General features: G+C 38.0%; 1 protein-coding gene across 2 annotated transcripts in view; it reads left to right on the forward strand.

Annotated features, from left to right (window-relative positions):
* The window catches only part of Tmc1 (transmembrane channel like 1), a 157,619-nt gene that overhangs the window by 32,703 nt on the left and 98,266 nt on the right, over positions 1-26,650 (forward strand). The window contains exons 3-5 of one of the 2 annotated variants that reach the window (XM_028764094.1): positions 12,214-12,261; positions 18,832-18,994; positions 25,131-25,259. In XM_028764094.1, coding sequence (XP_028619927.1) covers positions 25,201-25,259 — 59 coding nt within the window. In that variant the 5' untranslated portion in view covers positions 12,214-12,261; positions 18,832-18,994; positions 25,131-25,200. The remainder of the gene's footprint in view (positions 1-12,213; positions 12,262-18,831; positions 18,995-25,130; positions 25,260-26,650) is intronic. The other variant, XM_028764095.1, reaches the window with a different exon arrangement.

Here is a 26,650-nt window from a genome sequence, read left to right on the forward strand (position 1 = left end):
AGCCAATTCAAACCAGATTAGATTACATCAAATCCAGGTTCTTTGGGAAGTTGTTCTGAGGATACAGTGTAGGGGGCAAGGTCCTTGGGGCCAGGGAAGTCACCCTGGGGAGAGTAAAGGAGGGGTGGGGGCAGGAAGAGAGAAAGGGTACATGACAGAAGAAGAGAAGAGAGAGAAGGAAAAGCAAAATATCTGGATTATATAGGGTAGAGCCTCTGGAGGAAGGAAAGCCCATCCCCTGGCTTGAAAGTTCAGGATTGGTTTTTGGGTATGTCAAGTAGGAACTAAGTGATGCTGGGAGAACCTGAAGTACAGGTCTATTTTGATATGTAAAATATGCACCCCACTCCCTTGTCCCTGGTCGGAAACCAGATATATCATAGGAAGGATCAGGCAGCTAAGAGAGAGAGAGAGAGAGAACAGTATACTCACAAGGAACAAGGAAGAACACACAGAATACCCAAGGGAAGGTTCCAGTGTCACAGAATCTATGAGGGCATAGAGAAGCTTCAGGACTTAGCAGGCAGCTCTTAGGCAAAGGCGAGCCCTAGGAGGGCACAAGGAGAGATAGGACAGGTAGTTCTGAGGGGAAGAATGTAATGAACAAAGTGTTGCAGACCTAGAAGCACTTAAGCAGCTTCTACAGGGAGGTGATGAAGTTCCAGAAAGGAGTTATGGAGCCGTGATGGAGCAGAGGAATAAGTGTTGTGGTAACAAGAATTTCAATCCAGGGTATGCTCAAATAGACTGACAGATTTGTCAGAGACAAATGTCCCAAATCATAAAGGAAAATTATCCCTTTCCATGTGATAGGTACCAGTAGGGCAAGAGGGGCCAGAGAAAGCTTTCTGGCACACTGGTGCGGCTTTTGTAGTAAAAGCAGACAAAGCAGGGGGTTCTGTAGTGACACCCAGTAGATGTGGAGAGACAAGTAGAGGAGGAAAGAGCTAGAGAGGCACACTGAGAGAGGCTTTTGGAAAAGGGAAGGTTCCAATGGAGGGAGAGGAGTGTCTTAGTAAGTAGAATTGCCCACTTAATGGCACCCTGGAAGGCTGTTACAGTGAGATTCCCAAAAGAGCATAGTAGGGAGAGAGGACACTTCCTGAGTAGTGAGGCAAGACGGATGGTTAGACAAGATGGAGGAAAGAAGCAGTAAAAGAGGTGGACTCTAGACACAAATCTGATGCTTGACCAAAGACAGTACAAGTATAAGCACATGATTCATGGGCACCTTGGGAGTGCTAGATCAGCAGCTTGGTTCAGAGTAGCTGAGTTTCTCATGGAGGGAATTCATTTAGCTACTTCCGGGTTTTGGTCCCAGATGAATGATAATGGGCATAGTAAAGAAGCTTAAATAGCCGCTCCATGGGTGAAAAGGCAAAATTTACTCCAAATTGTCAAGGCTGTCTTCTGGGAAAGCAAGGAGAAGCTACAGAGGAAAGAATTCCAGAGTTAAATGGGTAAGGGAGAAAGGGGGCCTATAAGATGGGAGGGGGGGGAGCTTGTGAGCAGTCCAGGAAAGCTAAAGGCTAGCATTGACCTTGACAAGTTAATAGGCACCAGTTATATGTTAATGGAAAAGCCACAAGTTTCTTTTGCCAGAGGTAAGGAGAATGACTCTTTTTAGCAAGCAGGAACTTTCTTCAAGCCCGCAAGGGAATGGGGGTTTTGTCTAAATGCCTGACTTTGGGAAAAGGACTTTCTTAGCAGAACAGTCAGTCCTGACTTGGGTAGAAAAGTTTTATAAAAATAGGTTTTTAACCTCAGGGGGGAAAAAAAGACTCAGTCTAGTACTCACTGGGCTTGCTTTTTCTATGCCTCCCTTTCTTTTGTTGTTTAGAAGAAAATGAACAACCACAGAATTTCATCCTTCTCCGTTGTTTATGCTGTTGACAAAAAGATAAGGGAATAGTATGAATTCCAATCTCTCTTTCCTCCCCTCCCCGTTTCCCTCCCTCCCCCATCTGGCCTTCAGTTGCACTCCTTTCTGAACTACTCTGCTCCTTACTGACTCTCCCTGCCACGCTGCCTTTAGTTCTCTGGAAGACGCTGATTAACATTTGCTAATGTATGCTAATGAGCATTAATTACCATCTCTAATGTGAACAAAAGCAGTACTACAAAGGAAGGATAAAGATGGGGGAAAGGGGTGTTCCTGCTTCCTCCCTTTACTTCTTTATGCTCCTCCAGGAAAGACCTTGCCTCTCAAAATTCCTTAGTAGTTTTTGTTTTGTTCTGTTTATGCATGATTCTGACAGCAGTTCTTCACCACTTGGAATATTATAGGCATGCTCTGGAGAGCAGAAAGATTTCCTTTTTGCTCTAAATAAGATAGAAGGGTAGCTACTCCGGATTTTACTGCACACATTTGGACTTTCATCTGGTTGTTATTTTGGTATCTTATTACTATAAAAGACTGTAGCCACAAAAGCTCCCAAAGGAAAGCGTTTTCATTCCACTACACTTATTTACAGGGACTGCCCTGCATGGAGGTAATTGCAGTGCTGGAGCACACACTCTGATTATGTATTATGGCAGCATGGTTTCAATAAGAGACTCCTCCTCCTCTAAACAATTTAACCCAATGAAATGATTAACACTCACTACTTCTTGTTTTGTTTTGGCTTATTTATTTTTTATTTTTTGCAACCACAAAGAACTCTGAATGCCTTCAAAAATAGCCATTTATTTGTTGAATAGGTGTAGTTTGAAAAGACAAAGCCATTGTCCAAACCACAAAGCATAGGGAGTTGTTTGTCTTTTCGTAGACTGCTGGTATCATGAAGTATCTAATTGTAGTTTCTCACATGTACTTCAGCATGTAATTCTCCATCTGAAGAACTACACCTCAGCATTTTAGGTTTCTCTGCCAATGTAGTGGTGGAAGAATTTGGAAGCACACCAGCTATTCATTTCAGCCTAGGTTTAATTATAATTTATTGTACAATAAGTGCAGAAGGAAAAAGGACAATAATTTGATGTGCCTTCCCTTCCCTTTTTTTAGTCATATGTGTGTACATGTACGTAGATGGAAATAACTCATCTATTCAGTAATATATATGCATCAATTCAGATATATTAATTCAGATATGCATATAAACTCAAATATACATAAACAATGAATTACTTCCATTCTAATGAATATCTTGAGTGGGGTTTCTTTTTTCTTTCTAGTCTTCTAGAGTTGACAACCCTTTGACTTTAATCTCATAGTAAAACATGTTTTTCCACAGACTTCTTCCTGTTCAATTTAACAACTTCATTATTTTATATTGTATTTCTAATAAGGCAGAGATCAGCTGCTACTTATTTTCTTCTTCTTGGTATTCCATAGTTTCACCAAATGGACACCATACAGAAGGAAGAACACTGGAGCATAAATACCACCTTACCCAAGTACCAGCTTATTATTTTCTTTGACTTTAAAACCACAGTAACTTAAAACAGCTTCATACTTCATACTAGCTTTTGACATTACAGTATTAGAAAGTAAGACTATTTAAAAAATATTTTTTAATGTAAATTTTTATGAGGGTGAAAGATCCTGGCAAGGGGAGACCCTCACTCAAGTCACAGGAGATTACAGCCATCTGGAAACTCACAAGAGAACGAACTTGCTGCAAACCGCAAAAGGCTTTATTTCGGGATATCAGTCAGCTGAAGTCAAGAGTTACAAGAGAAGTGTCGACCCCAAGGCCAGAAGGAGAAGGGTATTTAAAGAAAAAAAATCACAAACCAGGGGGTTGAGGGGGAATCATAAAAACATCAGCGGACAGTATCATAAAAACAGTGAAAAGTCCCCAGCCTATTCATTGGATCATGTGGGAAACACCCTGTGCACTTATTTTTTTCAAGAATTTAATCTTGTTTAATCACCTATCATGTGGCCAGCCAGTCCTTGGAACAGCCTAGATGACTGGTATTTTCTTTATGGTCAGCCGGTTCCTGGAACCCAAAGCCCAGAGCCTATGAACCAGATGACCTGCATTCTTGGTTCCACCATTTTGTGGTCGGCTATGTTCCTGGAACACAGATGGCCTGGCTTGAGCCTCTATATGCTAGAAGGTCTCAAAAAAGGTCTATTCTTTTCAAGGGGATTTCGAGATAGTTTGTTTGTTTGTTTGCTTGCTGGTTTTCTCCTCTCCTCCCCATTATGATATTTTTTAAATGTGTGTGCCTATGAAAACTGAAAACTCTCTTAAGGTAGGTAAAATACTGGTACAAGTAGAAGAGGTATCAGACTAGCACCGCTAAATTATATCCTTTTCCAGATTTGATAATATTGAAGCGTAATTGTTAGCATTCCTTTTAGACTCTGCCACACAGTTACCTGGCACTAGCCAGGTATGCATGGCTTACTATAAAAGGGGCTGCTTGCCCCATCCTTGCAGTACTACTCTCTTACTCTGTGCCCCTCTGCCCTTTCTCTTCCTGATCCCCGTTCTCTTCTCCCCCCTCTCCCTTCTATCCCTCCCTCTCCGCTTATTCCTGGCTGGCCTATCCTCCTCCTCCTTCTCCCTCCTCTTCCACCCCCTGCCTCTCTCTCCCTCCCTCTCTCTCTCTCTCTCTCGCTCGCGCCCCCTCCCTCCCTCCCCTGCCTCTGTCTCTGTTTCTCCCCTACCCATGCCCTAAATAAACTCTATCCCATATTATATTGGTCAGTCTTATGGCTGGTACCTAATGGAGAAGGGATGCCACAGCATGGGCTCGTAGAGGCACTCTCTCTCACCGCACCATGTCTGGCTCTACCAAACATATCCTTGGCTTCTTTTTATAAAGCACAACAGTAATGATCTAATTGTTTTTTCCACTCCTGAGAATTTTGAAATGTCTTCTAGTTTGCAGGTGTATTAAGATAGTTTATTGACAAGAAAATCAAGGAATTCTTCTCTTTATTCAGTGGTTTCTAAAATTATCAAACTCAATCCCATCCCTGGGAGGAGTAGGACTGCTGTAGTGAATGTCACAAACACCGTTTCTTACTTAAAAACAGAAAAAAAAAAATTAAAGGAAGTAGAGGAAAAGGGTGCCCAGTACATCATTGCCTCTCAGTTTTGTTGACAATTGTGCCTTTTTTTCCTGTTTCATACCCACAGAGTTAGAATAAATCAGCAGAAACTGACAGTTGGGCCTTTCTCTGTGGAGAGATTACACTTGATCGTGGTTTGGTGACTTTGACTTGAACACACAAGGTTCACTGTCTAGAAATTCTTTTCTAGAGCTAAATTTATTCATTATTTTGAAATTTCGATTTCCTTTTTTTGGTCTAATTTTTAGGAGAAACAATTGTATACACACACAGAAGCATCAACTGTGTTCTCTATCAGTTTCTGTTTCATGTTAATTTTGTGTTTCTTGTGAAACACAATTTATGATTTAAGGGACCCCTAGATAGCTGCAGATCTGGAGTTTTCAGAAGATTAAATTTCCCAACTTGTCTATTCATGAGGATTTTACAAGTTTAGAGAGATTTAAAAAATGGCTACCTTCTACTCCTTTTCTGATCTTTTCCCTTGAATGGAAGGATTTCGGGATTTTGTTGATTGTTGTTCATTATTTTACTTTGCAATACACCGTCTAGTCCCTGACTTTCAAATTCTCATTAAAGCAAAGTATTGGTAGTGAAAGTAGATGAAGGTGGTCTGTTTGTTAACCTAAATAATTTACAAAAATACATATAATTAAATATGTGGCTTTAGATTGAAGATGTATTATTGTTATTATACTAGTTCATTTCATATAAATACACTTGCTCCCTTGATTTGTGCCTTTCCCCTCCCTGAATCCAGGCAATATAGATTCAAACTATTCAGAAAAAGCATAGGTGCAGGGGACTGGGGAGGTGTCTCAGTAGTTAGGAGCACATTTTGCAGAGGAGCCCAAATGGGTTCTGTTCTCAACACCCACATTGGATGGCTCACAAATGCCTGTATCTCAAGCTCAGGGGAATCTTGAATCCCTCTTTTGGTCTCTATGGTACCCTGATAAATGCTTTCCCATCTACACAGAAGAATATTCTAAGTAGAAAAACTAGCTGTTTCTTTACTGCAAGGCCTGTTGCTATTTGTTTTTGATTTGTGTGTGTACTAATGTGTGAAAGACAAAGGACAACTTTTCAGGAGTAGCTTCCCACCTTTCACCTTGATGAGACAGGATGACTTTTTCCTGTTGTTGTACTTCATAGCCCAGGCTAGCTGGTCCTTGAGACTCTCAGTGATTGTGTTTCTCTTTCTCTTCTCCCTTTGAGAGTGCTAGGATAAAAGATTTGTGCCATCACAACTGCCTTTCTCACAGGAACCAGGAGTCACTGATCCCTGTGTGCAGCCACAAACTATTGTGTTTTATTGCTACACAAATTCAGTCTTTGATCTAAACCATCTCCCTGGTTCTATGGCCACCATATTGATTGATTGACCTCCATATTTGGCAATATGACTGGTCAATTTCTAGTTCAAATTGTGATTAACTGGAAGCTGTGACATATTTCTTTGATGCATATAACTTGCCTTCCAGAATATTCTATTTCCACCAGAAATTCTGGGAGGTCTCATCAGAGATGCAAATAGATACTGGTGAAATCAAGATCCTTTCTTGGATGCTCAAGGACAATTTTATAATTTAAAATAAAAACCCCAGGGTAGGCATACCATAAATCTCAGTGGTTGCCCAGAAGAGCAAGCTGAAGAGGAGAAAACATGAAATATCACTGAAGTCAGACACATGGAGGACAGGCAGCCATGTGATAGAGAAGAAAATATCAGAAATAAACACTTGAGTTCTGGATAGCTTTCTAAAGAAAGAGAAAGGTGAAGAAAAAAAGAAAGAAAGAAAATAGTTACCTTTCCTTACTCAAAAAGGTCTTTGAATCTAGAAGACCTCACAGTGGTTGGTAGGGACTGCATTAGAGTGCAGAATTCTGGTAAAAAAAAGTACCATATCTCATTAATTTCTCCTATCTCTTCAGCAAGATGAGTCTATCTTCATAGGAGTGGTCTTACATTTCCGAAGGGTATTCCCTTAACTGGTCCTACCAGTCTAAAACCTGTTCTCTTAACCTGCCCATCTTGAATTTTAGATTTTTCAGCTAGGCCAGAGATTTTATTTTCTTGACCAGGTGTTGAAATAGGTGTCCTTCGACGGTTCCCAAGTGCTACTGTGACATTCTAATTGCTGAAGTGTTTACCCTAAAATTGATTAGGAATCAGAAAAGGGATAAGAGCACGAAAACATTGACATTCTTGGCCTTCAGCCAGGATAGACCCAATAACATTTCAGTTCATAGTCAGAGACACGAATAGAGGTGCCTGCTCCTACACTGCCCACTCCTATTCCTTGTCCTCAGTGTTCTTTTCTTTGCCTTTCCCTTGTTTATTTTTACTTTCTTAGTGTTCTTATCTGGTCTTAAAGCTTTCAAGATTTCCATGCTAATAATTTCAAGTTCATAGTTTTAGCCTAATCTTTCTTTTGAAATTCAGGCTCAAATACTCAACCACCTGTTTCATGCCATACCTGAATGTCTTAACAGGCATCTCCCATAAAAACTCAATCTCAAAGAAAATCATTACAAAGGCATTTTATTTAAATCATTGTATGGCTAAAAATACTCCTTAAATCAAGGGCAATTTCTTTAAGACTTTATTCATTTCTACTTCAAGCATTTAGTTTGTACATCTTAGTGGATAGACACTTACTAATAAAAAAATAGAATTTTCAGTTTCCAAAAGAATAATCTGATGCAGCAACATCACTTTATAAGCTGAATTTGGTCAGAGGAATAAGCACTATTGAGTTCTTCTGCCCACTTGATTACTATCACCCTGAAATACAAGGGATGACTTTGAGAAGAACTGCAGGTTAAATACGAAAGCCCCAGACAACATCCGCTTTCCTGAATAACTCCAGTGCTTCTGAAATATGACATTTTGCTGTTGTTTCCTTTTATGGTTTTTTTTAATTACTGATTTTATTTGCATGAAATGAGGATCTCGGTTGCCTAGGAGTTCATCTGTTCCTACTGCATATTCTTTTAAATAGGCACACTCTGATGTAGTTCCCTTACTGCCTCCAACATTTGGACAGATCTTACTGTCTGTCTTCTCTCCCTTCACTGTCTTCTTGTTACTACCAGAGAGAGGGGTTATTTTAAAAGTAGAGGATCAATGGAGTTTTCAAAGCTTGGGAATAAGCTATGGAGCATTGCTAAGAAAAAAAGATGGCTGCAGTCTTTTCTTAAAGCTTGTGTGAGAAAGGAAGAACATCCCCTTATATAGGGTGTGGCCTTAGACTTCTTTACTTGATTCTTCAGCATTGTTTTCATCCGCAAAGAATACAGAGCAGTGTTGATAGTTACTCTAAAGACCTTATGCCTTTCCATTAAATTGAAGCTTGACCTAAGAATTTTTGACAGTCTTAAATCTCAGTTTTTGATGCTGATGATGCCTTAGTTGAGGATTTGGAACAAATCAGGAATTACCTCAGTGACTATAAAAATGGCTTTGTCAGAAAAAGGAATGCTAAAGCAAGACAGTACTCTATGAGAATAAGACGTGATCACATATACACTAGTCCACTCAGAAGGAGGGGGCAGCTGTATCTGCAAGACTCATGGCATTAGGAATCACAGCTTATTTTTAATTCCTTACTTGACAACAGAGAGTTACTTGAGTTTTAGTTGATGGACAGTTAGAAGTATTTCTCTACTAAGAAAAGATAATCTTGGACTCCAACTATGCCCTGTCCCCACCTGTTGTCAGAGAATACCCAATTTCTTCAGATGATGTTTTTGTTTAGTATGTGCCCTTTCCTAAAGATTGGATTATATTTTTGTTCACTTCATAGTTTTCCTATCTGATTTTTTAAACTATCAAATCACTTTCCAACAAGTTGATCATTATAAATCAGCACAATGTATATTAGTCATTTTAAAAAATAATTGTTTTGGATAAGTTAGTATGTTGGCTAGTTTTGTGTCAACTTGACACAAGGTATAGAGTTACCTGAAAGGAGGGACCCTCAATTCATAAAATGCCTTCATAGGGCATTGTTGTAGGGCATTTCTTATTTAGTGATTGATGGGGAAGGGTTCAGCCCATTGTGTGTGGTGCCATCCCTGTGTTGGTGGTCCTGGTTTCTATAACAATGGTTCTCAACCTTCCTAATGCTACAACCCTTTAATACAGTTTCTCATGTTGTGCTGCCAACCTTCAACCATAAAATTATTTTACAGCTACTCCATAAGTATAATTTTACTATTGTTATGAATTGTAATGCAAATGTCTGATATGCAGAATACGTGATATGCCACCCCCAAAGGTGTTGCAAACCCACAGGCTGAGAACTGTTGTTCTATAAGCAGACCTAGCAAGTCATGGAGAGCAACCCAGTAAGCAGCACCCCTCCATGGCCTCTTAGTCAGCTCCTGCCTCCAGGCTCCTGCCCTGTTTTGGTTCCTATGTTCATTAGTTTTGATGATAAACTGTTATATCATTGGTTCTAAATCTTCCTAATGATATGGCACTTTAATATAGTTGTCCATGTTGTGGTGACTCCTAACCATAATATTATTTTCATTGCTACTTTTTAACTGTAATTTTACTACTGTTACAAGTTATAATGCAAATATCTGTGTTTTCTGATGATCTTTGGGGGTTGCAACTCACAGGTTGAAAACCAGTGTGTATATGGAAGCATAAATCATATAAACCCTTTCCTCTCCAGGTTACTTTTGGTCATGGTTACTTTTTATCATAGCCATAGTAATCTAAACTAAGACAATGGGAGAATGGGCTGTAGGTTGACAGTGGCTTTTGAACTCAGGTGCTTCCATATTCTACATGCTGATAAGCACCTGCTCCAAGATCAGAAAAATGTCTTGCTAAGAAATTATTTAACTCAAGAAGGTTGGAAGTATTGTTAACTGCAAACAAAGAACACGGCCTATTATACATGCTCACATGTGTCTGCCTTCATTATTACAAAGTTTCTATGTGACATAAAAACTCTACACTGTGCAGACGGAGTACCAGCTAGCAACAGAAGGCATGTGCTCCACTCTGAACAAAAGAACATCTATTTCCACAGCCCAAGGCTGATGTTGATAAAAAAACTTTTTTTTTTTTTTTTGCCTTTCTTAAACTTTTTATGGAGATAATATTTAAAAGCAAAAGTGCTTTCACAATAATCTGCTCTGTGGATGGCATTTACATCTCTGGGTATGTGTTGCCTTTTTTGATATGCCTGTCATCTGAAAAAAGGACGTTTTGTTTTTCAGACAGTCTCAGTAGGTAGTCTTAGCTGGCCTGGAGTTTGCTATGTAGATGGGGCTGGATTCAGACTCATAGAGATTGACCTGTCTATACCTTCTGGATGCTGTGATTAAAGACTTAACTTTGACACAGAAAATCAAAACCACAATGAGAAGCTGCTTCAGCCGCTCATGTTATCATTTTTTGCCATCATGGCATTTTTAGATTTATGCAACTCCACCTTAAATTATAACAAATTACTATACTTTGGGTTGCTGATGTTTTTAAATTTTGCTTGTATGTTTATAGGTGGTATGCCTATATATACTTGTATGTGTATGGGTGTTCCCATATGTGAGTGCACACATGGGTGCATGAATGTGCAGGCCTGGAGTTGACACTGGGGTGTCCTCCTCTTTTGTTCTACACTTTCTTAATTGAGGCAGAGTTTCTACTGAAGCCTGAGCTCAGAGATTCCCATTAGTCTAGCTGGTCAGATAGTCAATCTGCCTATGGCCTATGACCCTCAATCTTTGCCTCTGGAGTGCTGGGATTGCAGAAGGAAGCCACATGTGCCTGGCTTTTAAGGTGATTTAGGGTCTAAACTCCAATCCTTACAGGTCAGCAGCAAGTGCGTGATCAACCGATCTACTTTCCAGCCCCTAGCTCTTAATTTCTATAAGACTATTTGTAGAGCTCAACCTCTGGAAAATAGTGATGCCTGGAGTTCTGGCTTCAAATTTAACATTAGGGGTTAATATTAGGAAGATTCTGCCAGATCCCACACTTTCAATGTATAATTTTTTTTTTTTTTTCGATTTTTCAAGACAGGGTTTCTCTGTGTACCCCTGGCTGTCCTGGAACTCACTTTGTAGACCAGGCTAGCCTCGAACTCGGAAATCGGCCTGTCTCTGCCTCCCAAGTGCTGGGATTAAAGGCGTGTGCCACCACCACCTGGCACTAAAACTCTAAGACCATTATAGTCCCTTACAAAAAATGGAACAGCATTTTTAGTTTGGGTATGGAATAAACAGAAATCTTAAATGTTAAAGTCACAGGTCATAGTGGATCACAGGCAGAGATATTTAACTGTATAGATATAAAGCATATCTATCTATCTATCTATCTATCTATCTATCTATCTATCTATCAAATTAAAATTAAAAAGATTGGATTTTTTGTTGTTTTGATATTTGGCAAAATATGTCAGAACAAATTGTTCTCTGTTTTAAAGCAACAAATTTGGTTATAGTTATGTGTAGAAAGAGGAAGCTGTTACACCCACAAGTGGCCTAGGTGTGTAGATTCTGACACCTTGGTTTGTTTTGGGTTTTTGAAATAGGGTCTGCCAAGTAGCCCAGGCTAGCCTTGAACTCCTAGTCTTCCTGCCTCATTCTCTTGAATGCTGTGATTCTGGGTGTGTTTTTAGTTCTGTAATTGTGTGTCAGTTTGTCCCAGAGAGAGTCTGAGGAAACAGCAAATAGTAAACAACAGTAAAAGTTAAATATTTTATAATATTTTGATTTTTTATATTTATCACAAATCAGATAAAACAGTAGTTTCCAAAATGGAAATAGAAGAATGTTTTAAAAATATTTATTTTTTATTTTGTGCCTATGAAGATTGTGTGTGTGTGTGTGTGTGTGTGTGTATGTATGTATGTATGTATGTATGTATGTATACCTCTTGTGTGTCTCGTGTGTTTGGAGGCCAGAAGAGAATATCAGATCCTTTGAAGCTGGAACTACAGACAGTTGTAAGCTGCCATGAAGGTGCTGGGAATTAAATCTTGGCCCTGTATAAAAACAAAAAGTACCCTTAACTTCTGAGCCACTTCTCCATCTCTAGAAAAAAGATGTGTTTTTACCTGAACAAAAACCTTATGATGAGAATGATTGAGGTATAGGATGTTACTGACTGTTCCACAGACATTCAAGTAATTGCTGCCCATGTCCCCTTTCTTCAACAGTGCAAATCCAAGTGGAGGAGAAAGAAGATGATACAGAAGAAAGCTCAAGTAAGCAAGGGTGGGCTCCTTAGGAAGAGGTTCCTGTGGGTGAGAGGGAATGCCTCTGCCATCTTGTCCCTTGAACTACTACATAAAATCACAGGAGTGTGTGGGCATGCTTTTTTTTCCAGTCTGATTGATCACTGAAGAGAATCTTTATTCAGTGGGTATGTGTACAACCAGAATATACACGTGTACAGATGCATGCACATATACAACTTTTAAGTTGTTCATTATTAAACAATTACATTTAACATTTTCTTTTCCATTTCTGTCCTATTTTCTTTGAGGGAAAGCCTTGGCTAATGACAAAATGGATTGGCTTGCAATGAACTATAAAATCATCTGTTTTGTGCTAGGCTTGGTGAGTAGAGGCAGCTTAATCTCTGAGTTAAAGGCTGGAGTTGACTATATAGTGAATTCCAAGCTACTCTGCTCTCAGTCTCTCTCTGTTTCTGACACACACACACACACACACACACACACACACACACACACCTGTTTGTACATGTCCAAGAAGAATTATATACTAGGATGCTTGGGTTGACCAGATGGCTCAACTAAAGCAAAAGGGTTCATCTACCCTGTATACCCAGTCCCTAGACAGCCTATGTGAATTGCTCTATTGTTTTCACTTTGACTAGGCTCAGATCTTTCCAGGCACTCAGGCCACTCATGAGCAGGGCTATTAAAAAGACTATTATATGAGCAAATGTTCTGAATTTTTTTAAACCAAAAATGAAATAGCACCTAAAGAAGAGTTCATTTAAGGGACACCAGGCTGACAATTTAGTACTCACCCATGGTAAACAGACCACCAATGGTGTATTAGTAAGAGCCCTGCTTGCCCAAATGAAAACCGCATGGAGCCTCACTATGTCTTGATGGCATTGCTTAAATGAGAAGTCTGTTTAAAAAATGTCATTTAATAGACAACCTTAAACATTTTCTGCTTACAGTTTAGAGCTTTCGAAACTAGATAAATTACTAAAGCAGGTAATTGGAATAATATATATGTTACCTATGGTAAAACCATGCAAATTTAGTAGAATGGATTTTTCATGAATATTTCAAGCAAATTTATTTAGTACTTCCCCTATTTCCCATCCAGCTTTATGGTACACATAAAATCACAGGCAGGATTTTATGTACACCAGCCTGGCAGAAGAGATACTCAGAGTTCTTCGAAGTTGACCCATCAGGATTTGAGGCCCAAGGAGCTTGGAGACACCAAGACCTTCTATCTGCCACCACCACAGAGTTCACAGATTGAAGAGCTGTTTTAAAACTTAGTTCCACTTAGTCTGAAAGAACAATGTGTAACAGCAGAATTCTTATACACACTGATACTTGTTTATAGCTCAGAATAGGACTTACTCTGGTGAATATTCAGTGTTCCCTGAATATATGTTTGTTAGGTAGATTGATTATTCTATAGATATTTACTAGGTCAAACTGGTAAACTAAATTTATACTTATCTTTATTTACTTATTATTATTGTTATAAAAACATTCAATAAGAGGTTTATCCTGTCAGTGTTTTCATAAAGTGTACAACATGGTACTGCTGTACCTATAAGGATTGGCTTCGGGATGCCAAAGAAACCCCGAGTCTGTAGATGTCCAAATGCCTTCTATAAAGCGTCATAGTAATTTGTTACCTGTGGACTGCTGTGTTATATTTTAAATTATCTCTAAATTTATCATGTCTAGAATGGTGTAAACACTCTGGAAATAGTATTAGGGGATAATGGTGAAGAAAAAAAAATGTACACATTCAGTAAAGACAGCTTTTTTTTCCTAAGTAATTTTAACCTGTGGTTAATTGAGGCTATGGATACAAAGTGCAAGGATATGAACAACAGACTATGCTAGCATTACATTGTACAGTATGTTCCTAGGACTTATTTTTTGCCATTTGTAATTTTATGTCTGTTTATAAAGAGGCCATTTTTGGCTCTTCCTAGCCCGAGGCAGTCACAATTCAATTATTTACTTCTGAGCCTGAATAATTTAGGCTTTTTCAACTAAGTGCAATCATACAGTATTTTCTTCCTGTGTATGGTTTATGTCACTGGATGTAGCACCTTCAGTGTTCACACATGTAAGATACAGCAGTATTTTAGAGTCTGAATATCCCATTATATGAATATAATACATTTTCTGTTTCTGTTGACAGATGTTTTTGCTCCTTCTATATTTCAGCTGTAGAGAATAGCGCTTCAGTGACTATGGAATGATAACACCTCTTTAGGATCTCAGTTTAGTTCTTTTGGGTAAATGCCTGCAATTGCCACTGCTTGAGCATCAGATACTTCTATTTACTATTTGAAGAATTCCATGCTTTTCATGGTGGCTGCATGGTTTTACCTTCTCACCAGCATTGCACGTGGATTCTAATTTCTTTACATCCTTGCCATCACTTGGTATATTTTTTTAAAAAAAAAATGATAATACTTGTCCTAATGAGTGAACCAATATCTCAGAGCAGACTCGGTTTACATTTCTCTCATGATTAAAGATGTTGAACACACACTCCCATATGTCTGATCTTCTTTAGAGAAATCGCTGTTAAAGGCCTTGAATCATTTTGAAGCATAGACCATTACTTTTATTTTTATTTTATTATTTATCCAAAGTAGTTCCTTATGTATTTTGGATATTAGTCCATTGTCAGATAGACGGTTTGTGAGTATGTATTTTATTCTGTAGATTATCTTTTAGTGAACTATTTCCATTCCCACAAAAAAGCTTTCCTTTGGTGAAGTCCTATGGTTAAGCACAATGGTTCTCTTCTTGGTGAGTACAAAGCAGGTAAACATGACCCAAAGGTAGAGGAATAGAGCCAGGTTTATTGCCTGCAACTTGGACAAGAGCACTGGAGTTATTACAAAAGCAATGCCTTCTTTGAGTGAAAAAAACCTGAGGCTAAAATGCATGCACTGAACCTAAACCTATTGATGTAAGACAGGTCTTCAGAGGCTCTTGAGCACCCTTGGTTTACGATGTGCATTCTGGAGCATGCTCAGGTTAAGGTTATAAGTCAAGAAGGAAAAATACTCAACACATTTTTGGGCACGATTAGGTAAAGGTCATGGGCATATATTAAAAATATTACAATGGTGGACAAAATTATTTCCAGCCACATTTACAAGGCATCCTACAGATGGCAGACAGAAAGTTTTAGTACACTAAAGTGCTTTTCTCCCAAATGTCTTTAGCTAAAACCCTAGGAAAAGGATATATTGAAGCGGTATTAATGTAGGACTTTGCCCTTAAGGGTACCTTCCTCTCTTGGCTCCTAACTGTCCTACTTATGATTTTTTTCTTTTATGGCTTGTACTTTGGTGTTGTGTCCAAGAAAGCATTACTAAAATCGATATTATAAAGCCTTTCCAGGATATATTTTTGGAATTCTAAAATTTTGTGTCTTATATCACATCTAATACATTTTTAATCAAAATTTATATATAGTGTCAACTAGGCATGGAGTCTCTTTTTCATAGAGCTACCTAGTCTTTTTAGTGTCAATTGTTGGTGACCTTATTTTATGTAATTTGGAATGTTCTGAGCATCACTTGACTGTATATATTTGTGTTTACTTTGGGGTTCTCTGTTCCCTTCTATTGGGCACCATAGATGTTGTGTGTGTGTGTGTATGTGTGTGTGTGTGTGTGAATATTGTGGTTTATTACTTAATATTTATATTTTGACATTAGGTAGTGTGATACAGATTTTTTTATTCTTTTTAGATTTTTATTTATTCTTTTCTAATTTCATAGATATGTAATGTGTTTTGATCATATTCCCCCCCACCCTATTATCTTTGTTTATCCTCTTCCCTATTTTAATGAAACCTTTCCCTTTCCAATCAACACCTACCTCCTATTTTGATGTCATTTTTGTTTGTGATTGGTTGGAGTCCTCTGGATATACATAGGTTAGCAGTTATTTACTCGATCAGGGCAAATTACTAGCTGCTACATCACTGAGATATGAGGATCCTTCTTTTAACAAGTAACTGTATATATCTCCTTAGTGATGGGTGGGACCTTAGGAGCCCCCTCCCTCATGCACATGGACTGTGCAGGTAGCCACTTCTGCTGAGAGTTTATAGGTACAATAGTCATGTCGTATGTGGGAATAAGCTTTTCACAGATCTTCTTCCCATGCTCTGACCCTTACATTCATTTTGTCCCTCTCATCTGCAGTGTTCCATGATCCTAAAAGGAGTTTAATATAGATGTCTTGTTTGTTTAAGGCTGAGCACTCAAAAGTCATTTATTATCAGAACTTTAACCACTTAAAGAGTCTCTGCATTGCCTACTCCCTTCTCTATAAATCAATCAATCGATCGATCGATCGATTGATCAATCAATCAAACAAACAAACAATTCTTATTTGGCCAAGGTTATAGCACTATTAGTCCATGGGTGCAAATAGATATATTTACAAAGCAGTTTGAAAACATGCCTGTTTAGCAAAATAGCAGTAGTAGGTTGACATCCCAAAAGGGCTGAAGACCTCCCTGTCATGGGATTTTGATCTGGTGTACAGTACAAGGTATGACATCCCTCCTGTGGAATATATTTAAAATCCAATTAGGATGTAGTTGGTTACATCCATAGGAGTCATAGCATTATTGCACCACTGGATGCATCTTGCCTGGGAAGTTGGTATTGTAGTTTGCAGGATTCCCAATTGTATTCTTTTTAATCATGAGTGCTTTTTCTATTTGGGGGCCCTTTTATGATTTCATATGAATGTTTTGAGTTTATTTCCTATTGAAAAAATTGATATTGAGATTGTACTTGAGTTTTCATTGAATGTTACACTACTATGGACATTTTTATAATACCAAATATTTCAAGATATGAATGTAATATGCCTTTCTACTTCTTGGGTTATCATTAACTGTTTTTATCTGTTTAAAAGATTTTCCTAGTGTACAAAAAGGTTTGGACTTCCTCAGTAGAAGTACCTTTATTCAAAGATACTTTGCTCCTTTCCAGCCCCTTCTAAATACAATTGCCTTATTAACTTCCTTTTTAGCTCATTCATTTTCAGTGTAAATTGTACAACTAAATTTTAAATAACAATACAAATATTGTAAATTCTGTGATTCTTTACTAAGTTTACTTATTTATTCTAACATGTTTGCAGAGTCTGGAGCTTTTGCACATATAAGAGTATCCCATCTGCAAATTGACAGTTTACGTTTGATCCATTGAGAGCCTTTCCTTCTTACTTTCTTTTTGCTGCCTGATGGTTCTAGTAAAGCCCTTTTAATACACTGCTCAAAGAGTTTGCCTTTTTGGCTTATTCAGTATTTTAGAGGGAAAGCTTTTATCCCCCCCCCAACCACCACCACTATTGACCTTACTGGTAATATTTATACATGGCCTTTATTATGGTGGGTGATTCTTGGTAATCTTACTTGTAAGAAGGTTTTACGTGAAACTTTACATGTTCAGTGTTGTTAAGTGGTTTTCTACATCTATTGATATGACCTTTGTCCTTCCTTCTGTCAGTGTAGCAATGGAGCAATGTCACCTTATTTGATTTTGGCATCTTGAACCATCCTTAGATCTCATTGATAAATCTTATATTGTTATGGGTTTGGTATACAGTCCATTTACTATGTTATTATATTTGACTAATGTTTCATTGTGAAATTTTGCATCTAATTTTTATGAGAAATATTTTTCTCTAGTCTTTTGGATATGACAGTAGTGTGGGTCTCATGTAATAAGTTAAGAAATGTTCCTTTTCAATTTCAAAGTGTTTCATAGACTTGCACAAACTCTTCTTTAAAGTCTGTGGATTTTACTTATCAATCAAGTGAATTTATGAATCACATATTTTTAAAAAGGATATAAAAATACAGTTTTAGAAAAATAAGAAAGAATTATTTGGAATCAACAAAGAAAATGAGTTAAGTGTGATACCTGTAGTCCCAGGTACTTGGAAGACTAAAGCAGGATAATGAATTGAACCTGCAACTTTGTGCCAGCCTGGCCAAATTAAGCAAACTCCTGAAGTGAATAATAGTAAAACAAGGATGGATAGTTTGAACTAGAAACAGCATAAAGGATTGTATCAATTTCTCTAAAACTGTTTTGGTTTGTAGACATTTCCTTGTGAGCCCTAGTCTCTGTTCTAGGAAAAATAATAATAAATAAATACACAGTGCTTTATAATTTTACCATTACATATTAGATGGTAACCTCCAAACTTGAACCTGATTTTAGTGGTTTTAGATATCATTCATACTATGTTGAAATCATTGAATTACCTTAATAAATAAAGACTGAAACTGTAAGAATTAATTGTAATGCAGCTACCCCATTTTTGCACATTTGAACCGCAGAGCAAATTAAGTTAGGTGTGTGTGTGTGTGTACGTGCACATGTGTGTGCATGCATGTATGTGTAAAATAGTGTTTTGGTTTTTTTTATACTGTGGGGAGCTGATAGTTGCCATCACCAACTCATGACACCAACCCATGCTACTAAAAAGCAAGAAGTTTGTTAATGAGAGAAAACTAGCACTTTCTGATGCACCAACTGCTGTGTTCAGGTGAAGAAGAAGAAGATAAACTACCTAGAAGAGAGAGTTTGAGACCAAAGAGGAAACGGACCAGAGATGTCATCAGTGAGGATGATCCAGAACCAGAGCCAGAGGATGAAGAAACAAGAAAGGCAAGAGAAAAAGAAAGACGGAGGAGGCTGAGGAGGGGAGCGTAAGTTATTTCTCCTATACAACTGACAGTATTGTTATGTAAAGATACAAGAAAGAAGATTGCTGTATGTGGGGACTCATTGGGCTTAAAATCAGTTATTAAAACTACTTTTAGTAAGACAAGCTTAATCTGGTTGTGCCATTTTTACTCTCTCTCTCTCTCTAAAATTTATTTATTTTATGTAAGTAAGTAACTTTCTTCAGACACACCAGAAGAGGGCATCAGACCCTATTGAAGATCGCTGTGAGCCATCATGTGCTTGCTGGGAATTGAACCCGGAACCTCTCGAAGAGCAGTTTGTTTTCTTAATCTCTGAGCAACCCCTGTGGCCCCCACTTAAAAATATTTAAATACTAACATATAGTTTTATTTTTTTAAAGTGAATACCCACTAAGAATGTAGTATGAGAAATTCCCCTGTAAAAGACTCAAATTGTTATAATATTATGGTTGTTTTAAGTATTTGAAAATTATAATATCATTTGTATACAGTGTAACCTAAGATACATAGAAGACTCCAGAAGAATGAGCTCAAGCCACTTTCTCTTATGGAGAAGTAATTGGTAAACTAGGACTACATTTAATACAAGAGCTATGAATATTTTGTATTCATAGTTTTATGGGGTTATTAGTAAAGAAAATGAGAGCAAGACTGAGTTGCATGTAGTAGCCACAGCCTAAAATGTTAACTGCTCAGAATTTTATAGAAAAAGTGTGCTGGTCTCTGTTATAGAACATTGGGGACACACACACACACACACACACACACACACACACACAAATTTGTTTGTTGTTTTTGTTTTGAAGATAGGTACTTACTATGCAAGCCTTGGCTGGCCTGGACCTCACTAGTAAACCAGGCTGGCCTCAGAAGTGCTAAGATTAAAGGTGTGAGCCACAACACACAGCTCATATTTATATTAAAAATATTCAGCATTTTTTAGCTCCAAAATTTTTACTTTTGACACTGTAGAGGGTAATGTGTTTAAATGCTATTTTTAAAAGATTATTTTTTGGATTACTAGAAATTTACAGATGGCAGGGAGGGGAAACGTGCCTGCACACAGCTAATCATGGAAAACCTAGACTCTCTTGGAAACGAGTCAAGCGACAAGCCAGCCTGTTCCGTATGATGGAAGGTTGCATGGCTTTGTGGACTACCCTGGGCAGTGGGGTGCAATATTCCTCCTCTTTGTTTTCCTCCGAAGATGCCTTTCAGGATTTGATACCTCTGTTTTACATTATCCCTGAAATAATCGTTATTAAATGAAACCATATGGAATTTTGTCAGAGAAGGGCAAAACTCTCTTTCCATTTAGAATACAAGTAACCAGATTGGTTCTTGATGTTTTAGCTTCAGCTTTGAATTTCCCTTCCACTGTTATTTCTTTTTCCTCCCTGAACTTTATCTTTCCTCTTGAATATCATGATATCATTAACTCTGATACTTTTATTTGCATTTTCTTTTTAGCAAGGATTTAAGAAAAATCCAAATGCAATCCAATTTCAAGTCTCATGTAGTGTTATGATGGTTAGTGCCATCCTTATACAGGAATGTATCCTGTTAGCAAAGCTTGTTTTTTCTTGGCGGTATTTCCTCAAGAAGACATCAACAATGTACACATTTGTGCTGAGATTTATTTATTTATTTATTTATTTATTTATTTATTTATTATCTATTTATTTATTTGCCTGAAGACTTTCATATATAATGCTCAGCCTCTGGGAAACTGCCCTGTGTTCATCCACTGGATCTTCTTCTATGAAAGTATCTCACCTCAGTTCACTCACTTCCATTTTGAGAAGACTCAAAGAACCTTTATGTTACTCCCCATCTCCCAAACCCACTGTGTACCTATTTTTAGTCGCTGCAGTTTTCAAATTATGTTGCCCAAACTATAGTGTTTTATATGCATAGTGTTAACATTTATTTACCATGGTTAGTCTTGACTAATATTTTAGGGTCCATCTTCTATTGTTTTCTTTGTAGATGAGACTCATTTGTTAAAATGGAATATGTTCTTGAAACGTATTTTGAAAAAAACTATTAGATAATAGAGGACGGATTGATTTAAGTGAATTAATTCAGAATCTTTTTCTTTAGATGTTCTAGCAAAGCCTCAGGGAGTTTCCCTTGCCCTCACACACATTTTCTATCAAGTAACTATAAGGTTGTAATGCTATCTTTGGTCATGGTTAAGACACATTGCCTTGTTAGACACTGTAGAGTATTTCTAGTGGTATCATAGGCTTTTCCTGACCCACTTTTAAAAGAGTAAGCAAAATGTTCATAGTAATGAAAAAAATTCAGTATGTTATGTTTCTTTGCCTCACAACTGTTGGTGAGCTTAAGATAGAAAGTCTTTCTTGCACAGAGCACTTCTGAATTTCAGAAGATAGAACATATGCCATATATATATATATGAATTCTTTCTTTGAGTGGTTTCTAGTTAAGCAGTTTCCATGTAATGCTGATGAGAATCATATTTTAGTTGCTTGGGTACACTCTGAAGTACATCAGGAATTATCAACAATTAACAACAAAATTTTTAAAAACATCGAAGCCTCAGGTCATTTAGGGTAGAGTGCACATCTTCCCATGCCATTGTCACCTTGTGTAGCATTGCTGTATTCTAAGATTCCTCAATTCAATTACTGGGTTCATGTAGCGGTGGCACCCGATCAATACAGGTGGCAATACAGGGCCACCATATTCCTGACTAGGCAAGGCCTGTGGCCACTAGCAGCAGAAGCGTATTTTTACCGTAGCTCAGCTCAGCCTTCTGGATCAGGCAGTCAGAGACACTGGCCCAGCCACCCCAAGACTCCAGCATGGGAGATGGCTCTGCCAATCTTCCATGCTCTTTCCACAAAGTTGGGCTGTGCCCAGACCATCCCGCCATCCATGTGGGCCTGGTAGAAAATGAGACTCTAAAGCTTAAATATTAATCAAAGGCTTTATATATTTGGTAATGTTCAATAACAATATGCCCATACAATTAGAGGTGTTTCCCAATTAGCTAACCTAAATATAAGTTGTTACTCAGGACTGCTCTCCATACTTACCTGGCTCTTCATCGCCTATATCTCTGCCCTCTCTAGCTCCTCCTTTTCCTTTTCCTCTTCCTCTCCTTACTCCTCCGACCTTAGCTCCTCCTATAGGTTCAGGATGATAACTTAATGATATTCAGAAAAGTTTAATAATACATAAATGTTTCTTCAATAAGCATTTATGCAGATCCCCAAATTCATAGTATGTAGTAAGGAAGAGGCTCCTCAGACACAAATTATGATAGAATAGGGTAGAATATATGTGCTGGAGAGAAAATGGGAACAAAGTGTTTGGAGACAGAGAGAAGTAAATGTTCCTGGGAAACGAGTATCAGCGCTACATAGGAAGTAGGGGCTTAGAATCAGAAAGGTCTTTTTTAGATGGCCCCTGAGATTTGACAAATGTAAATTTGTAACCTTTGAGACCATTCAGGCATTGATTGGCTTATTCTTTTATCTTACTGAAACTGTCTTACACATGATTCATAGTGGAACTCAGCAATGAAGTACATTCTCTTAGTTATTGTACATATGGATTATTCTGGAATGGTGGCTCAGGTAAAGTTTTGAAGTATCAAATAATTAGGTTACTAATTTTAAAGATCTAGTCTAAAATTGACTCTAGCCTTGACAATTTCACTCATCCATTCCACGTGCTAGCTTTCTTTCTTTTCAAGATAGGCATGTTTTGATTTGTGTTCCTATTTATAGTTGCATGAAAACAAGTTTAATTATTTTAAAACATTTAAATTTAAAAACATATCTAGCTTTTCTATGACTAACTAACCAAACTTCTATATTGCTTCAAATTGGCAAATTATAAAAGTAACAAAAAATCTGATTAGAGATTTAGTTAAAAACATTCTCAAGTATTCTATGCCATTGTTACATAACATCATAGGATTCTGTGTAATAAATACCAAACAATGAAAAAGCCCAATGATAATGCACATTACATCCTAGTGCATGCCCCTATATAATTCTCTTGAACCAAGTTTCCTATTCTAAGCGACATATTTGTCCTAGTTTTCTTTCTGTTGTTGTGATAAAATCACTGACCAAAATACAGCTTGTGGAGGAAACGGAGTTAAGATTTTATACCACAATCTATCACCGAGGGAAGTCAGGGCAGAAAATCAAGCAAGAACAAACTGTGGAGGAGAGCTGCTTATGGATTTGCTCCCCGTGACTGGTGAAGCTACCTTTCTTATAAGAAAGGTATACCTTGGTCCATCTGCCAAGGGTCAGCATCCTCCAAAGTAGACTGTGCCATCCTGTATCAACTAGGATCAAGAAAATGCCTAACAGACATGCCTATAGGCCAGTTTGACTAAGGCAGTTCCTCAACAGAGGTTCCTTCTTCTCAAGTATCAAGTTGACAAGCAAGGTTACCCATTGTAATATTTGTATTGCCCTCCAAAACAGACTATCTCTCGAAGGTGCTATTTTACATGAGCAATCTGAATGTTTATTTGAATAATAAAGGTGTGATTAGGAGCTACAGATTCACAAGTCTGCAAATGTGTCTCCCTACATTATAATTAATCATTTAAAAGTAGCACTCCCCCTATTTCCTATTGTGTCAAGTAATAAACTTAGTGAGCTATAAAATGTGATTTTGTTTTTTAAATGATAAGAGTTTACAATTCCTTTTTTAGTTTGGGTCTAGTGAGGAGCGAGACTTCAATAGTGAGTTGAATCCTGAGAATCATGTATGAGAGTTGTTAGCAGTTATAAGTAAAATACTTAAAAGGGGGGGGGGCTACAACACCTGGTATTCCCAGGCAGTCTCCCATTCAAGTTCTAATCAGGCCTGACTATGCTTAGCTTCTGAGATCAGATGAGATCGGATAAGTAAAATTCTTAGCAAGACCTTTAGAGAAAGCAAGCAGGAATATAAATAACAACAAACAACGAGCATTTGTGAGCTGGAATTCTGGGAACAGTTAGGATGAACATGTCAAGTGTATAGGAAAGAGAAATCCAGGGAGCTGAAGAAACTGGAAGCTGTTTCCACTGGGGGAGATGATGAAGTGCGTTCTACTGGCATTGGGAGAATTCTGTTAGAATTGGTAGAATAGAATCACTTCCAGCTCTGGAAGGGGCTTTCAGCTTCTAGAGTAAAGTGATGCTGGGGAGGAAGTAACATCCTGGGAGGCAAAAGGAAGTAGGCAGGAAGCCACAGGAAAAGATGGAAGGCACTTAGTAATTCTCACAGTCTGAACACAAAGTTGAGAAAGCAAACATACGACTGTTAACAGAGCTGCAGTTTTACACCATAATATTAAGTGTGAAAGGGTGTATTTAAAATTGAGACACTAGCCTAATAATTAAAACAATCTCTTGCCAACAGTTTGATTTCTATAATATAGTATTGCATTGCTCCACTAAGCCATGTGGCTTCTGTTCAGATTTTGTTTTCTTTAGCTTCTAGTTTTCAACAGTAAGATCACAGAAAAGAGAAGGCTGTATCTGCTTAGAGAGAAGGCAAATTCCTTTGAAGGGGGCTTCAAAGCATTTGCTTCCACCAAAAGTATTTCAAGTTGAATTTTATCAAATGATGTTTTGGGTGTAATTAACAGATTAAGTTTCCTTTGAGAAACAGAATTTCTTTCTCCCCAGTTTCAATTTTTTCCCTTTTACTCTTGAGACAGGGCTAATTTAAAATTTCTAAGGACACTTCAAAGACATCTCTACCTTTAATTTATTATCCTTATTGAAAAATAAGGTTCTTAAATGAAATATAGAATTGGGGAGGATAGCTGCCAAGGGGAACTGTGGAGAGACGTGTGTATCTTGATGGATCTGTAACTATCCTTTCCGAAGCTTCCTTGTCCTGACAGCTGGAGGCTGAGGACATAAAAGAACAGTTCCATTTTGAGCATTAGAATGCAAATGGCATTGTTGAAGGTTATAATAATCCTCAAGCCGGATTGGAAGTATTGAGATATGAATTCTAGAGCTTAGGGGACTCCTGATTGACTTTGGGCAGCGGAGTTGGAAAAGGGGCTTATGTGTCTGACAGGGGCCGTTTTAGGCTTGGAAATGAAGCAGAGTTTAACCCTTGGTTTCATTTTCTTTTAAAGGGAGGAAGAAGAAGAAATTGATGAAGAGGAATTAGAACGATTAAAAGCACTGCTAGATGAGAATAGACAAATGATTGCTACTGTCAAGTGTAAACCTTGGAAAATGGAGAAGAAAATTGAAGTTCTCAAGTAGGTCGCTCCTTTTCACATACAGACACATACATCTCAGAAATCTGCTTACCTTTGTGGTATAGATGATGTTATTGTCGTGTATATGCACATGCTAGAGAGATTTGGGATTGATGCTTACAAACTGAAAACAATTTTGAGCAAAGTCACATGTGGACTCTTGTAACCTCTTGTCTTGAATCATCTGTTCCTCAAACGGAGGTTGCCTTCCTTACTATTTCCCTGTGGAACAATACGTTTGAACTTTACAGGGTTGCGTGGTTGCTTGCTCTTCTTTCTCTGTAGAGTTTATAGATTCTAATGAACTTCTCTCTTGTGGCTCTCATGAAAGCACAGGGAGGTTGTTACACTGAGAGAACAGGGCACAGGATTCCGATTAGGGCCTATGTTACCAGTTCACATGTCAGAGACCAAATTTCAGTTTCATGTTGACTGCTGAGATGGGTGCAAACACACCTAGAACACAACTTTCTAAACTTCTTGGGCGCAAAATGAAACAAGCATCTCTTCTGGGGCAGACGTTGGTGTGCATGAGTGCATGTATGCGTGCATGTGTGTAAGATGAGTTTCCTTGCTGTGACTTTGGGAGTGACAGGTTGTGCAAAGGGAACATGTCGAGACTGATGCCCATGTCTTCCTCTCTTTTGCCCCAGGTGTTATTTTTCTATCAGACTATTATATATATATAGTGGTGTGTTTCTAAAACCATCTTCCTTTCAGCCCATTTCCCTAATGATGCTGTCAAGCGGTAGGAACATCTAGTTGTAGCTGGTCCTGATTAAAGGAACTGAAGGAGCAATCAGGACTGTGCTCTTCTAGACCTGATCCTGCTGGAGTCGGTGTGTTATTTCAGAAAATTAGTTTACATTTTAGCTTCCCAAGATCACAGCTATTTCATTTAAAAACAGAAAGAAAGAAAGAAAGAAAGAAAGAAAGAAAGAAAGGAGGGAGGGAGGGAGGGAGGGAGGGAGGGAGGGAGGGAAGGAAGGAAGGAAGGAAGAAAGAAAGAAAGAAGGAAAGAAGGAAAGGAAAGAAGAAAAAAGAAAGTAAGAGATGGAAAGGAGAAGAACCTACCTTTTGTTTATGAATCTGGATGTCCTTTACAGAGTTTGTGCCTGGATTTACCTTATGGAGTAAGCTTTTCTGTACTCCAAACAATATTGTTTCCTGTGGCAAGCACCATTCCTTTCCCTCCCCCTCCCCGAGTGTGTGAGTGTGTATTATCTGTGTATATCATGTGTGTGTGTGTGTATTATCTGCACATGTCTGTGCATATAGCCCATGCACTTGTCAAAATACTTTTCATTTAATGAGATGGTAGTGCACTGACATAGGTTTGAAGTATTTTTATTTGGCAAAGTAGAAGTCTCTTCTGGCTCCATAGATAGATA

Source organism: Grammomys surdaster, unplaced genomic scaffold (genome assembly GCF_004785775.1).
Source record: "Grammomys surdaster isolate TR1022 unplaced genomic scaffold, NIH_TR_1.0 141, whole genome shotgun sequence".
NCBI classification, from domain to species: domain Eukaryota; kingdom Metazoa; phylum Chordata; class Mammalia; order Rodentia; family Muridae; genus Grammomys; species Grammomys surdaster.